This window comes from Rhinolophus hipposideros (genome assembly GCF_964194185.1).
Source record: "Rhinolophus hipposideros genome assembly, chromosome: 16".
Taxonomy (NCBI): Eukaryota; Metazoa; Chordata; class Mammalia; order Chiroptera; family Rhinolophidae; genus Rhinolophus; species Rhinolophus hipposideros.
This window is the reverse complement of record NC_138062.1, coordinates 40,436,101-40,452,289: the sequence shown is the minus strand read 5'-3', so window position 1 is coordinate 40,452,289 and position 16,189 is coordinate 40,436,101. Positions and strand designations below refer to the sequence as shown.

Genomic DNA, 16,189 nt, shown 5'->3' with positions numbered 1-16,189 from the left:
CCAGACAGGGGACAGGAAAAGGGAAGGGAAGCTGCCACACAGTGGTGGCCCAAGCCCTCCTTTCTCTGCCCAGTGGAGGCAAGGGTGCTAGTACTGGCCTCTATCCTTCCAGGTCTTTCCATATCAGTTCTGCACCTACTACCATTCAAAGCCCAGCCCGAGCTGGCTGGAAAGTCCTATTCCTCAATGCTGCAGACACCCTTCCCCGGGCCATGGGAATGGCACACCTAGTTTCCAACTGAGAACGTCTTCCTCTTCCTCATTGCCTGTCAACACTGGGGCAAGGATGGGGAAGGAGGTCCCTCCAACAAAGTGTTAGCTCAGAGAAATAAGGCGTCATCATCCCCAGGGGAGGGCTCACTATGTTTTCCCATAGTAATGCCGTTGCAAGTCCACTTAGGCGATTTCAGACTTAAACAAAAAGGAAAAACAGGAAAAAAAGAAGGAATAGGAGGAGGAGAAGAAAGCTGTTAGAAAGCAGTGTTTGTCTTTGGGACCACGTCATGACATCCCTCCCCAGATGTCTGCAGCCTGCTGACCCCCACAGGCTTGCAGGCCACACTTGGCCCCTTGGGAAGGCCTGACCACAGTGCCCTGTGCTGGGACCGTGGAGAGCCTCCCCTGGAGCTCACCACAACACAGGGCATTGAAGCGGGGCTGGAAAGGACGCACGCTGTGGTCAGTAAACCTTCCCGAGAAGGTAAGTGTGGCCTGAAAGCCTGTGGGTATCGGCAGGGGCCTGGAGGGACTTCCCATTGGTCCTGGTCAGATGGTACCTGTTAGCTATTTCTGCTCTCAGAGCCAGCTGGATTGTTCTGGGGGATATTGCCAGCGAGGTAAAGAGCTGAGAGACCCTGTGGACTCCCCTGGGTTTTGCCAACAGTGGGAGAGGGTGGTGTGTGCTTCACTCTTATCCTGATACCTATGTTGAAAATCACAAGGGGGTGGTAGATGAGGGTAAAGGGGATCAAATATATGGTGATGGAAGGAGAACTGACTCTGGGTGGTGAACACACAATGGGATTTATAGATGATGTATTACAGAATTGTACACCTGAAATCTATGTAATTTCACTAACAATTGTCACCTCAATAAACTTTAATTAAAAAAAAAGAAAGAAAATCACAATGATATACTAAAGTGTATCTTTTGGGTAGACAGGGTAGAATGTGAACCTGTCATTTTACCTAACAATTTGTGCAGGTTGGGAACACTAATGTCATCAAGTGGGGATGTGACAATGGCATATTTTTTAAAAGGTGCTTGCGTACTGAACACGAAAATCCCCTGCTCAGCATTATTTGCACTACACTGTAAGCTAGAGACACATGGATCTGGGATGGCAAACTATGGCCCACAGCTAAATCTGGCCCATGCCTGTGAACTGAGGATGGTTTCTGCATTTTTAGAGGGTTGCCCCCCCCCAAACTTAAACAAAAAACAATGTGTGACAGAGACAGCGTGGCCCACAGTGCCTAAAATATTTACTCTCTAGCCATTTATAGGAAAAGTTTGTCACTCCCCGGTATGCATTAAGTAGATCTTTATTCTTTGGTTCATCTGGAAGCATCCTCCCCCTCCTCCATGTATTACAATGCCTCTTGGAAGAATGCTTTCTTGACTTGCAGCAGATGAGCTTGGAACACGCCCAGCTCATAAGCTGGGAACTGTCTGTGCTTCTCTGTATTTTTCATGCCAAGTGCATCCTGGTGCAGGAGAGGAAGTGAGAGTCATGATTAGGGTGTATACAGGGACCCCCAGGATCCCCGGGAAGGGAGTATCTTGAAACTCCCTTTGCATTCCTGAGGTCCTTAAGTTGTTAATCAGTGCTGGCTTTGCCTTACATGTCACCCTTAGTGCAAGCCAAGAGACCCCCACTCTGCTTATTTCCTTTGCTCAGCTGCTGCCTATCTAGGGAGAAAGAGCAGAATTGTATCATTTTGTCTTTTAGCCAATGAAAGAAACAGAGACAAATAAGCACTCAGCTCCTAGAACAATCTTGTACTGCCCAGTGTCTGGCAGAGCTGGAATAGGAGAGAAGGTGCAAATCAAGCTGAAAATATAGATCAATGAGGAAGGAATGGAATTTAAAAGTCAGGGCCTCAAGAAACACAGTGGACCTTGGGGATATTGAAGGTTCATGGAAAAAGGAGTCAGAGGCTGGATATGAGGCTATTCAAAGAAATCCTTAAGCCTCTCCCCACCCCACCTTGTTTCTTCATATGCTAAATGCAGATAATCTGTATTATGGAATAATATTCAGAAATGACTTGAGATTGGCAGGAGTACTTTGACAAGCATGAAGTATTGTATAAATGGAAGAGAGTATTTGGAGTTTTCCTGTTGGGATTATCTGTGTTCACTTCTTTAATAGGCACCTACTATACTCAGGCTTTTTAATAGTGCCTTTATTTTTCTTTCCTCTCCAGATAGAGTATAAATTTGTTCTTAGATTTTTTTTTTACCTAATTAGGTTTGTATTTCTCATAGTTTATCAATAATCCTCTCCAGTTTGTAACGCAGCAATGTTGACTGTGGTAGGGAGGGAAAGTAATGTAATAACTCCTGAGTCACACAAAAAGGAAAGACAACTACTTTGTCTTTGCAAATGAATAAGCATCAGCTTTATGGCAGTTCCTTGCTTATCAGTTGCAGCAACATATTACAGAACCATCCATCCTTCCACTGCTTTGAGCAGTGTCCTTGGTAGGTCTTCCTTCTCCTTCTCAACAGCCCCCACCCCAACTGCCATAACCTTTTTAGGTGGGAGACTCAGTAATCCACGTTGCAGGAACGAAGAAGAAATGACATTTTCCTGCACACAGCAGATAAGGTCCATCCTCAGCCCTCCTAACATTTGAGTCTGGGGGAGCATGAATGAGGTAATGCTGATGGGAGCACTGGTCAGGGGCCGGGGTTCCTCTGCTGAAATCCTGACTTGCTTTTGCCAGCCCCGTCCCCCAACGGTCATCTCCACTCACTCAACTTGCAGGGACTTTGGAGGCCAGGAGGCCACTGCTGCCATTGCTTTTTGAAGATCGTGGACCCCGCAGTAGCCTGGGCTCAGCCCTGCTCCACAGCACAGTTTGTAGACAAGGAGCAGATGCCAACAGTGTTCCAACCAGGCTCGACTGGAGCTGCATGCAGGTGGTTTCATGCTTAAAAGTCCTAGTAGTGTAAAAAGAAATCAGAGTAACAAGTGAGCATACTTCTGATGTGGTCTCCATAGTTACCACCTCTGCCTTCTTTTTTGTCACCCTGTTTTCGCTTGCAGAGTTTACCTTCTATGTGCTTGGGCTCCCTTCTCCCTTTGCTGATGAGTAGAGCTGTTTCCTTAATTAAGTCGACAAGTACTCCCTTATGGAGAGGCAGCATCCCTTTTGGCAAAAGGACCTGAGCAGAACCAGCCCCAGAAACAAGTGAGAATGTGTCTCAAGCTGTGAGTAAGTAGCTGTGATTAAAGACTGGATAATCACCTTCCTAAGCAAATAGTTCCTGAAATGTTCTCACTCTCAGGCCATAACCATAAAACCTACTGGGCCATAAGGTCTCCAGGATGGCTTACTGTGAAGAGATCTGGGAGCCAAGACGCAAAGGGCATAAAGCTTTCATTTGTGAAAGGAAATCCAGGAGCATGGGAACGCCATCTAATAAGGAACCACCGCTGCCAACCGATTTTTCGTTCGTAAAGATTGCCTAGGTCTGGGGCTACCTGGAGATCAGCATTCTGAACCATGATCCTACGGTGACAGGTGTGACACTCACGTGTTTGACACACACTCTCTGAGCTCTGTGTAATCCTGGTGAAATACCTATAATTCCTTCTCTCTTTCTCCAACTCAAAAAAAAAATGCTGGACTACAGCTGAGAAGAGTGGTGTCATATTTGTTTTTTTATTTAGTTTAAAAAGGGATATACTTCCTGGAAGTGTGCTGATAACTGTGCCTGGTAATCAACAGCTTCAGCACACTACGCAATGTGTTTCGTATCCAAAATTGTGCTTTGCTGTCTGTAGGCCAATGCAGTCTCATTCTCTTATAAGTCCACCTTCTCCCAATTGGATATCATTTATCTTTCTTGCAAGGCCTGAATAACATTCCAGGCCACAATCCCCAAGAAAGCGGTGCAGTCTAATGGAATTGTGCGTACCAAACCCTTTCATTCATCACCTGCTCTTGGGTTTGGCTGGAATGAAGATTTGGCAGCATATTTACCGAGGTTAATTAGAAGGCGAATCCCAAAGAAACAAAACATTTAAAAGTTTGGGTATGGTTTAGTATCCTCAGCATACCCAGCGCCACGTGGGGGACTTTTACCCCCGTGTTTATGAGGCAGGGGTGCTGTGAAAAAAAAAAAGAAAGAAAGAAACATGCAGACTTCAGTGTTAGGGAGACCCAGGACTGAATCCAGGTTCCTTCTTGGCCTTGGGCCAGTACTTAATCACTCTTTACCAGTTTTTACCTGTAAAATATGAATAGTGGAATTGCTATGAGGTTTAGAGACAATGGGTACAAGATGCCTGGCACATCTAACAAAAAAACCTTAAGAAAATACTTATTTACCCAAATATCACTCTACCATGGATGGGCCAATCCAACAACATGGTGAGAGAGTTGGAAGCCTTAGTATTTTGGAGAGTATTAGCCTACCCTGGTGGAGTGGTTACAGGCAGAAGCCATCTTGGATGAGACACGACAGAGGCAAAAGGAAGAAAACTGTGACAAGCAAAATGCTTTTATGAAATCCTTTGAAGACATTTTTGGATAAAGAGATTCAAGGTTTCTTTTAATGCATGCAATTTGAATTGCAAAAGAAACTCAGATTTCGCCTGTCCCATAATGTCAAGTTGAGTTTTTGTGATGTTGAGACAATCCCAAAGCAACTGCCTTTTAGAACACTTAGAGAAGACATTTTGACCACTGTTGCTCTGGGTAAATTCTTCAAACTCTAAATAGAAGCAGTAAATATGTGAGTATAAATATGACAATCATTTGTTTAACTGTGACAATTTTAGATAGTTTTTGGCATGCTCAAAGGTACAGAGACTTTTGTGGATGAGTAAAAAATAACTTGTATATTGTTTATTCCACTTTGACTAAATCTTGGGTGACATTATTAATTTCTTGTAAAATTGGCATGTTTATACATAATATCATGTTATGGGAAAGGAAAATAATGTTAAAGTTTGCCTCCCTGGAGGGAGTGGGGTTAAAGAAGAGTGTAGCAAACAATTATTTATGGATAGTTAGCATGAATATAATTTTCATGGCTCTTAATCTGATGATGGAAAGATTCTTTAGTTATTTATTTTGATTAGCAGTGGCATTAATGCTAACTTTCTGGTGATCTTAAGCTTTCTAATACCTAACATTTAAATTTGTCCATAAAGATGTTTAAAGATCATCTTAAACATGGAACCATATTTTGGTGAAGAAAAACTATTACCATTATTTCATGGGGATTCTCTTCCTACAAGGGGAGCTGGCAAAAGAGATTTTTTTTTTCTTTTTAAATTCAGATGCTGAAAGAAGCTCCTCTGAACAATGAATCTTATCCTTCCTATTAAGGCAGAAGAGAAGCGAGGTTTGCATATTCAAGTCCTTCCCTGGTGCTTACATCCATAATAGGACACCCACATCTGGTAGAGCTGTTATGGAACATACAGACAGACCAGAAGAGTCTAAAAATCCAGCCAACATCTAATGCCAGAATCCAAATGATGAGCAGAAGGCAGAGTGTCTATCTATCTGGTCAACAAGAAGACACCCTCCAGAAAGTAGTAATATTCTGTGTCCAAACACAACAACAACCCAACTCAAAGCCACATGCTACCTTACCCTCCATGGCACTATGCAAAGATAGTAGCCTTTCCAGAAGGATGTAAGGAAATTGTCGTTTTGTTGCCAGGGAAGAAGGAAAAGATGATGAGGCCACTAACTTTGTCATCAAGGTTAAATAATGGCTATAATCCACTTCAAACTTCTTAGAGGAAACTACCCACATATGGGGAAAGAGGCTACCAAATTGGTCAGTAGTTTTAGATCAGTGATTCTAGTCAAGAATTATTCCCAAAACACAAATCTTAGTTTAAACTCTTATTGTGGAATGTGAAAAATATTTTAATTTGTACATATAGTTACCACCTTCATATTTAGTAGTATACTGAGTTATTAAGGTTTACCAAAATTTGGCATACATAGTAAAAAATAGCATGTTCCTCAAGTGCTTATAGAAAGTGGGAATAGGTAAATTGAATGGGCTCCTGGTTCTTTTACCAGAATAAATGGTTGAAAAAACTCTTTGCAAACTTCTAATTTTGATGGGTTTTTGGTGATTAGTCAGTATCTTCCCAAGCTAAGCATGTGTATCTCTCAAATTTTTTGAAAGATACACCTGGATTATAAGGTTCATTCCAACATGCTACGGGGCCCTGGGGACCTTGAACCTCATTCGAGATGGAATAGTGAAGCAGCTGAGAAAAAATGGAAGTCAAGATGTACTTTTCAAAATATGATAAACTGTGGATTTTCTAGAGGAGTTCTAGAAAAATGTAAGTGATTTACCAAGAAAGGCTTTACGAGGCCTTTATCAAAAAGGCTGTGGGGCAATTTTGAAGCCTCTACTTTAGCATGAAATTAGCACCCACCCCACACCACGCCAACTGCTCGATCATTAAATATGTCATACAAAAAGACTTCTTCCATCTGATCTTGGAACTGCTTAGTGGAATTTTCTCCATAGTAGTTAAGTTGAAAAAATGACCCTCATCTCTACTGCCTTCTATTAGGAAAAGCCATCCTCTCTCTGACGGATTTTTTCAACACTCTCTAAGACCCAAGCATAGAGGTTGTGTCTCCATTAGTTCAGAGACATAATGAGTGCCCCTCACCCTCATCCTTAAAAGGCATCAGGTGCAGTATCCAGTCACATTGCAGCAAAAGGTAAATCTCACGGTCAAAGTTCACCCAAGCTGATACATTGGATGTATCAAAAATGGTGGAGTTTAGAACTTGCTCTAAAAATAATGTGCTTGGATATCAGCCACCATCTTAAGGCTCTTCCTCTCCAGGCCCTCTCCCCATAAATATCCAACGTGGCTGTCAGTAAGTGTAGCCCGAAAATAAAATCCCCTCACTCCACCAAGAAATAGATCCAAACTTAGAGTGTGTGCTGAAAATATTCATGATGAAATCATAATCCTATATTTATAGTCTTTTGGATTGTGTATGAAATTCTGTTTCCCATGGTGTTTTTCGTTGAAAGGGCCAGACGTGGAGAAGGATGCCCGAGAGAACATTAGCCTCAAGGAAGTGCTGTTTATCCTCATTTTGAACTGTGTAGTTGTGACATCTTCCCTTCTCCCTGAGCCCGACCCATGGCCCGAGAGTCAGCTCTCCTCCCCCACCCTTTCCCAGATGGTCCCTGGTTTGAGGGTCCTGTCTTGTCATCCAGGAAGAGTGAACTGGACTTTCGAGTAGCAAGTGGAGTGGGTGCCTAAGATTATTCCCCCTTCCTTCTGACCTTTCCTGTCCTCTAGACTTCCTCCCCATTTTCACTGAGGGAGATGGTGTGGATCTTAATGGTTGGAACTTGATGGATCTCTCCATGGCTGGGGGTCGAGGGCCCCATGCAGCAGCAGACCTGCAAAAAGCTTTTACTTCTCACCCGGGCTGTGGTGCAGGCTGATTGGTCTTTGGGTACTGTAATCCTGGCTGCTCCACGGGGCAGGGAAGAGAAAAACTTCCATTCACAGACCCCATCCGTCTTGGAGATCTTATAGAAGGTCTCTCCTGAGCCCACGGGGATGCGTACTAGGTCCTTGTGCTGCCCCTGCAGCGCATGGCTGGGTGGGTGCAGGGTATAGCCCAGGGCACGTTTGGAAGATTGCTTTCTGCGGAGACACTGCATTCGCAAGACATTCTGAAAGGCCTTTTTAAACTCTTGACTGGAGCATGGGTATATAATGGGATTGATGCAGCTGTTTAGGTATCCGAGCCAAAATGTTATTTTAAAAACTGTTTCTGAGGGCTTGAAATCCGGGAAGAAAGACCCTGGAAGAAAACACAAAGATTCATACATGTTATTTGCAAGCTAACAGGCCAACTGGCTAGGAAAACAAGCAAACGACAAACATCCTTTTGTCTATTTTAAAAGTTTCAGATGATTCCAAACGCATTTGAGTTTCTCACATTTGACTGACTAGCCCCTAAGAATTAGCCTTCAAGACCATTCTCACTGATCTCCATGTGCAACATTAATTATGGGAGCAGACCCAATGGATAGGGTTGCACTGGTTGTCAGCAGTAAAACAGCCTTGATGTTTGCTATGAATCTTTAAATAATGAAAACATGAAATTTAGGCTGAGACTACATAGCAAATTGTTTTGCTTGAATTGGAAAATAAGTTGGAATTCATTCAAATAATCCACATAAAATGGGGTTATCTGAATATTCCCTTTTTTCTTTAAAGCAATGTCATATTGACTGCCTAATAATTGTGAATTTCTTCTCTCCTGAATATTGGAATTGTATATTTTAATGAGAATCCCAAATTTATAAAATACTGGCTTTGCTAACTTTTGGCCAGCGATTTTCAATTACATTGTAAGAATAATCCCCTACTTATGATGTTTCAACTTAAATTTTTATCTTCACAATGGTGTGAAAATGATACACATTCAGCAGAAACCACACTTTGAATTTTGAAGTTTGATCATCTTCTGGGCTAATGATATGTGGTACGTTACTCTCTCGTGATGCTGAGCAGTGGCAGCGAATGATTTTCCCCAACTGTAGGCTAATGTGAGTGTTCTGAACACACTTAGGGTTAGGCTACACTAAGTTCTGATGTTCAGTAGGTTAGGTGTAGCAAATGCATTTTTGATTTATGATTTCTTCAACTTAGGTTTATCAGGATGTAACCCCATTGTAAGTTGAGGAGCATCTGTATTTTCCTTTGATGATGCCTTTTGATGTTACAGTATACTCCTCTGCTCAACATACTCCAATGGTTGCCGAGTGCTTATAAAATGCTTGTCATTTGCTTGACAATCAGGGTCCTCCACAGAACTCAGCCTCATCTAGCTTCCTAACATTCATACTTTTACTTTAACCAGACTCACTACAAACTTTTCTCCAAGTTGTTGCTCTTTTTTATTTTTTTCTTTCTTTTTGTCCTTTTGAGTTGGGTCCCGAATTTCTCACTGGAAGTCCTTCCTCATGTAGGGACATCTGGCCCCTCTACCACATCTGGCACTTTGTCTCTTTTATTTTTGCCTCTTTTAGATGAAAAGGCTCCTAGGAGTTGGACATAGTATTTTATTTTGTTTTTAAAGTTCTAAAGGTTTTAAAGCTTTATAATCTCATAAAACCTACAAGAGTTCTTTAGGGCATCATGAAGGGGATGGTGGTGGTTCCTGTAGTAATAATGTAATAATAGGAATAAATTATTGAGCATTTTCAAATGTCCAGCATTGTGTTAAGTGCTTTGCATGCATTGCTTCACTACCTCATCACAACCCTAGAAGGTATATACTGTGTATTCCCATTTTACAGATGAGGAAAATGGGACTTAAGGAGTTTAATAACTTGCCAAGAACAATCAGCCAGTAAGAATGAAGCTGGGTTCAAACCCGCTTGTGCCTGGCTGCGAATCCTGTACTGCACCCTCTAACACTGAACTTGCCAAGAATTGGCACCACTGGCTGTCTGGTTTCTCTACTGCTGCGCAGAGCTTACTGCTAAATTGTCAGAGACAAAATTAGATCCTGATTTAGACAAGAAAAGCAAAGCAGTATTGAATTGCTTATTCAGAAATTGCTAGAAATTTCCTAACATAAAAATGCACAGTGACTTTTTTTTGGAATTAGTTGATCTGTACCCAAACAGTTTCAAATGATTGAAAAAAAAAAAATCTGAAGAACATATTTCACGACACATGAAAATTATATGAAGTTCAAATTTCAGTGTTTTCTAAGTTGTCATTGCAGTTTTGATTTACTCTTCGACTGAAAAATTATCAATAGATATTTTGTTGTGTCTATATATTTTAGTCATTCTACTTTCACTATAGTTTTATCAATTTTTTCAGTCATATAAAAATGTAAAAATCATTCTTGATTCACAGGCCATACCAAAAAAAAGATGTGGGTTGGATTTGACCCATGGGCCATAGTGTGCTAACACCTGAAATAGTATTAATTCCTCAATTTAAGGGAATTTGCTTGACAGAAGTCTTCATTCTATCCATTGATTATTATAAATGTTTATTATGAACAAGACAAAGATGTCTAAAATTAAAATTAATAAACAATATTCTACAAGACTAAGTCAAGGCAATGACAGAAAAAAGAACAAGAGATAATGATGGAAAAGACAACTTATTATCATTTGTGTACTGTATACTAATGATTTGTTACCTGGAAAACAGATGGTGTATTTTATATTTTAAAAAATCATGTTTCCTAGCTTTGACTACTAAAAAGACCCAGAAATAATGATCGATGCAGTTGTAATAAATACCCCAGTAGATCTTGTTCTCTAAATAGAGTTTCCCACTAAAAGGAACCAAGGATTCTTGGGGAGAAACAACTGATTCCAGGTATGGGCAGACAAACAGATAAAAACAGATATAAGTAGGGTAGTCACGAGAGACTGCATGATCACATCTAAAGGACTTGAGAGCTACCCTGAAGAAGTTACCACTGGCCTAAGTTGCCACAGCTTGAGACTCAATAAGGGTTTAAGAAGTATTAATGATCACAGTAAGGATTAATAATGGGTTTCAATCATAAGTTTTAATGATCCTGGAGGTGGGATGGGGTTCGATCCTCGTTGATTACCTTTGAAGGAAGGTAAATAACCACTCTATTATTTTTAAAATGGTAAATAAGTAGAGAATCAAGCATTTATTCTTATTTTCTTATAAAATCTATACTTCAGTTAGTAAATAGTTTATGAGTGGAATTTGTTCCTTATAGATGTTTTCCAGCTAATAATAAATGAAGATAGAATGGCAGATGTTACCATTTTGCAATCCTAATTAATATAGCAAATTGACAAATCTAGGCAATGGTCATCATTATTGATATCGTAAAAAGAAAGTCAATAAAACATTATATACCTCCTGATGAAAGTATACACTATCTGAACATTACTTTTAAAACAAACAAACAAACAAACATCTATCTGATGAAGCCTCCTGGATCTAATGACCAATTTCCAAGAAATACATAGAGGAAAGGAACATATTAAATGACACCAACAGGATGAAGTCAGGAAAATACAGACTATGGAAAACTGCTTAAACAAAATAAAAATTTCAAGGAAAATTGAAAAAGAGAAAGAGTGAGACAGAGAGATGAAGTGAGAAGCTGTAGAGTAAAAAAGACTTAAGAGATATAAAACCAACTATAATGCATGGACCTTATTTAGATCTCAATTTGAACAAAAAGATTCTAAAAGTATTGTAAGAAAATTGGAGAAATGTGAACACTGACTGGATATTTGATAAGTAATTATTATTGACATTTTGTCTTAGAAATGATAATGGTTATGATTTTCAAAAAGAGTGTTGTTTAGAGGTACATAGTGAAATATTTACAGATGCAGTGATGTGTTGTCTAGAATTTGCTTCAAAAGAATCTGCGTGGAGTGGGGAATTTGAGTAAAAGAAAACTGTCTCCATAGCTACTTAAAATTGTTCAAATTACGTGCTAGATATGTCAGCCTCATTACAATATTCTCTCTACTTTTGTGTATATTTGATACTCTCCGTAATAAAAATTAAAAAGATGAAAGCATGTAACTTATAAAAACAGTTTACTTACTACTTAAAACTCTCTTAAGTAACTTTGCTCTTTAATTCATCCTGCTTGAAGACCAAACACATTTGGAACTGTGAGGGACCCAAGGTCCCTCCTTCATTCCGACCTCCTGGATCAATTTTGAGCCAAGACTCCACCAGAGATTCACAGCACAGAATGCCATGGAGATGTCAGAGGAGACAGGCAGTGAGGCAGGAAAGCATTCATGGAGGACAGACTCGAGGACAAATATACCCCTCCCGTGGTCTCAGATTGGATAACACATGGACCTATGAGACAAGGGAAGGGAGGACATTTCGAGTGAAGGAAAAAGTAAGATCACAACGAACCTGGGTGGAAACATGATTAAATGAGAAAGGGTGGGCCCAGTTGAAAAGAGGCCCTGGAAATCAGGCAAAGGCATTTAATTTGATACGACGATAATGCAGCAGCCTCTGCACTGTGTGATCACAGTAAACTCTTGGATACAGTCTTGTTTTTAAGGAGGTATGTTCAAGATCTATTGGACGGGTTTATTCACTCACTGAGCAAATATTTATAGAGATGAGACTAGAATCAAACATGGAATAGAGTCCCATAAGAGTATCAGTTCTCAAAGCGCTCTTCCAAAGGGGCTTGCAAAGTGGAAAACATATTCATCATAATACCAAGACATTATTTGCCTTGTCACTCTCATCCTCTCACAACAGTATGGTAGAATGTTCCAGAGATGATACGATGTGTGTTATTCTGACAGATTGAATGCAGAGGTAAGGGGCCAGCTGTCTTTTATAGCCAGATATAAAAGAGATTGGCAAAACTGTAAAACAATATTACTCTTTTCACTTTTCTTTTCGGTTTGGAAAACATAGTTTCTTTGCACAAAAGTATGTTATTTCTGTCAACATGTAATGGGTTTATTATTGTCACTTAAAAAAATAAGTATTTTAAAAAGTTCTGAGTTTTAATTTCTAACATGATAATATCAACAAAGAAAAATTCTTTAGGGGTGCCAATAATTTTTAAGAGTGTAAAGGAGGCCTGAGACCCAAAAATATGAGAACAGCTGCATTTGAGTATTTACTAAGGATATGGAGGAAAAAAAGGGCGCTCAAGGGGAATTTCAAGGGAAAAGTGGTCAAGACCTGGTGATTACTTTACTAAATATTCATTAAGCAGTCACAGTCCAAGGTACTGAAATGGAACAGAAAGAATAAAAGATATCTCCAGGCTGTCAAGGTGGCCGTCTGATTCAAAGTCAGACACAAATTGTCATCTGCATTGACAAGTAAATTAGTTCTGAATGACTTGTAGTGATGCTCCAAATTATGAGGCCTGACAATTAATTTTGCAAACTTGTTGCGACAATGTTGCTAACCTTTTTTTGATATCAGAGGGATTATTCATTATGAATTTGTACCAACTGGACAAACAGCTAACCAAGTTTACTATTTGGAAGTGCTGAAAAGGCTGCGTGAAAAAGTTAGACGACCTGAACTTTTCACCCACAATTCATGGCTCTTGCATCACGACAATGCACCAGCTCACGCAGCACTGTCTGTGAGGGAGTTTTTAGCCACTAAACAAATAACTGTATTGGAACACCTTCCCTACTCACCTGATCTGGCCCCCAATGACTTCTGTCTTTACTCAAAGATAAAGGAAACATTGAAAGGAAGACATTTTGATGACATTCAGGATATCAAGGGTAATACGACAGCTCTGATGGCCATTCCAGAAAGAGTTCCAAAATTGCTTTGAAGGGTGGACTAGGTGCTGGTGTCAGTGCATAGCTTCCCAAGGGGAGTACTTCAAAGGTGACTGTAGTGACATTCAGCAATGAGGTAAGTAGCAGCACTTTTACTAGGATGAGTTCACAAACTTAATTGTCAGACCTTTGTATCTTCTCTTTGAGCTGAGTGGATAAGCAAAGGTTTGACCCTCTCTCACTCAGAAAAGCATGGCTCTATTAACTCATATGTCAAAATTATGTTCTCAAAAGGACTCTTAATATATTAAACAGATCCAAATATACTCACCCCTTGGCTTACATAAGTCATAAACATTGTCAACTCTCACCTACCTTCTGCTTATTCTCATTTACTTTTGTTCTGAGGACATTTTTCATTCTCAAATTATTTTTCCAGACAGAATTAATAACTCAGTTATCTTGACATGTCATTTAATGTGTGTAGAGGGAAAGCCCAACTGATTTGACTGTCTGGAGTCTAATGAAAAAGAGAACTAGGATGGTATCTGCCTGAAAAAAAAAGACACAAAGCTTATTAAATATTCTAAAGTTTACAAAAAGGATACTTTGGGGGTTATGTAGATTACCATTCTTCAAGACCCAAATGAAAGATTACTTTTCAAAGAAACTTTTCCAAAACACTACTCACCCACCACCACCCCCATGTCAAGACTGAGCACCCTCCTTGTGCTCCTCTGAGTATTTTGATTTTCATTTTATGGCGTTTATTAACCTCTGGTAGATGACAGTTTGTTATGCTTCTTTCTGCTTTATCTCCCTGCCCAGGGAGATCCTTCAGAGAAGGTATTTTACTTTACTCATATTTGATTCCCAACGACTTACATGGTGCCAAGTTTCAATAATGGAATTTGATTAGCTAAAAACATCCTGAGAGTTATCTACATTGCATTTGTTTCTTTAATTACATAGTTGTTCAAAAATTTATTGCTGGATTCCAACCATTTCATAGTCATAGGTATCAACATAGCATTGTGTTGTGAAGAATGATAGATAGAACTGGGCACATTATAGAAGGCACTTGTTTTTAGGCATTTAGGTTCTGATCCTTGACAGAAGAAAATGTGGGAAATATGTTCCACATTCATCCTGGCTTTCTCCCGGAGGTCATTTTCTAAACTGTGGTGCAGGGAAGTGAAGCTCAAATAGAGAGCATCTCTCTAGGTGGAGGAAACAGGTTATTACTCAAGGATACTGAGATGGATGCAATCTGCAAGGCAGGGTCCAGACAGAAGAAAGCTGTGCAGGGGAAATCCCAGCAATTTGCAGATGGGTCCCCTTGAATCTATGGCCAAATATTTAGCTGTGCAAGCATAGGATCGGTGCCTGTAAGAAGATTGGCAGGCAGATCCATTTGATTTTGTTGAGTTGGTTTAAGCTTTGTCATTGCTTCTAGGGCTAGAGTAGCCTTGCTCCTAAGTTATGCTTTTCGGGGGTTTCAGCTGAACCCAGATTATAGAACAAAGTCTCCACTCTAACTGTTTTCATCTTTAATGTGCCTGCATATGTGTGATCACTGAATCTCTGTTGAGCCTAGGGATAATAAGTGAATATTTTGTACTTTATACCAATAAATAAAACAATCTAGCTGAAATGAATAAATCTTGAAATAGACAAATTTTCAAACTTGACGTATAAAGAAATAGAACATTTGAATATATCAATTTATATGGAAATATTAATAATCTAAAATTGCCAATAAAACGTGGACAAAAACAAAGTTGGATGAGTTATATCACCTAACTTCACGACTTACTACAAAGGTACTATAATCAAAGCAGTATTGTATAAGTTTAAGCATAGACTGCTAGATAAATGGAAGAGAACAGAGACTCCAGAAATCAACCACACACATGCAATCAACTGATTTTCAACAAAGGTACACACAATTCAATGAGAGAAAAGAAAGTCTTTTCAACAAATGGAGCCGGAATAATTGGATATCTGTGTGGAAAAAAGATGAACCTCAATTTTACCTTACACCGTACACAAAAAATAATTTGATATAGATTATGAACCTAAACATAAAATCTAAAAGTATAAAGATTTTAGAGAACAACGGCAAAATACCTTTGTGATCTTAGAGTAAGGAAACATTTCATAGAAGGCTTAGAAAGCAATAACCATAAAAGCAGATAACTAAGTTTCATTAAAATTAAAGCTCCTACTCATCAAAAGATAAGATTAAGAAGACGAGGGCTGGTAAACACATGAGACTTGCTTTCAAGGTTAACTGAAATTGATGCATGTCATATTTTACATGTTTCTACTGGATCAAAATAAAATATCAGTTTTTATCATTGATGCCATATTCCTCATCTAATCTGTATGCAAGATATTGCTTTTGTGTGTGTGTTCCCTTTGGCTAGGGACACACCACCTTTCTCAGTAAACTGTCTCCTTTTTTCAGAAAAAAAAAAAGAAGGAAAAGAAAGGAAAATAAATAGACAAAATATAGCCTGGAGAAAATATATACAATACAAATGTCTGAGAAAATACTTGTATCCAGAATATATAAAGAAGCCCTAACACTCAATAATTAGAAACAAAGAATGCAGTAAAAAATAGACAAAAGACTTGAACAGACACAACATGAGAAGATATATAATGGCTAAT

At 39.4% G+C, this 16,189-nt stretch overlaps 1 protein-coding gene across 6 annotated transcripts in view; it reads right to left on the bottom strand.

Annotated features, from left to right (window-relative positions):
- Nucleotides 1-1,005: 1,005 nt before the first annotated feature.
- The window catches only part of ADRA1A (adrenoceptor alpha 1A), a 78,335-nt gene continuing 63,151 nt past the window's right edge, over nucleotides 1,006-16,189 (bottom strand). For 2 of the 6 annotated variants that reach the window (XM_081076918.1, XM_081076919.1), the window contains 2 exons: nucleotides 7,667-8,052; nucleotides 1,006-3,169 (listed from right to left, as the gene is read on the bottom strand). In XM_081076918.1, the coding sequence (XP_080933044.1) occupies nucleotides 3,161-3,169; nucleotides 7,667-8,052 (395 nt within the window). In that variant the 3' untranslated portion in view covers nucleotides 1,006-3,160. Of the gene's footprint in view, nucleotides 3,170-6,890; nucleotides 8,053-16,189 lie in introns of all 6 variants that reach the window. The other 4 variants (XR_013995142.1, XR_013995143.1, XM_081076917.1 and 1 more) reach the window with 4 other exon arrangements.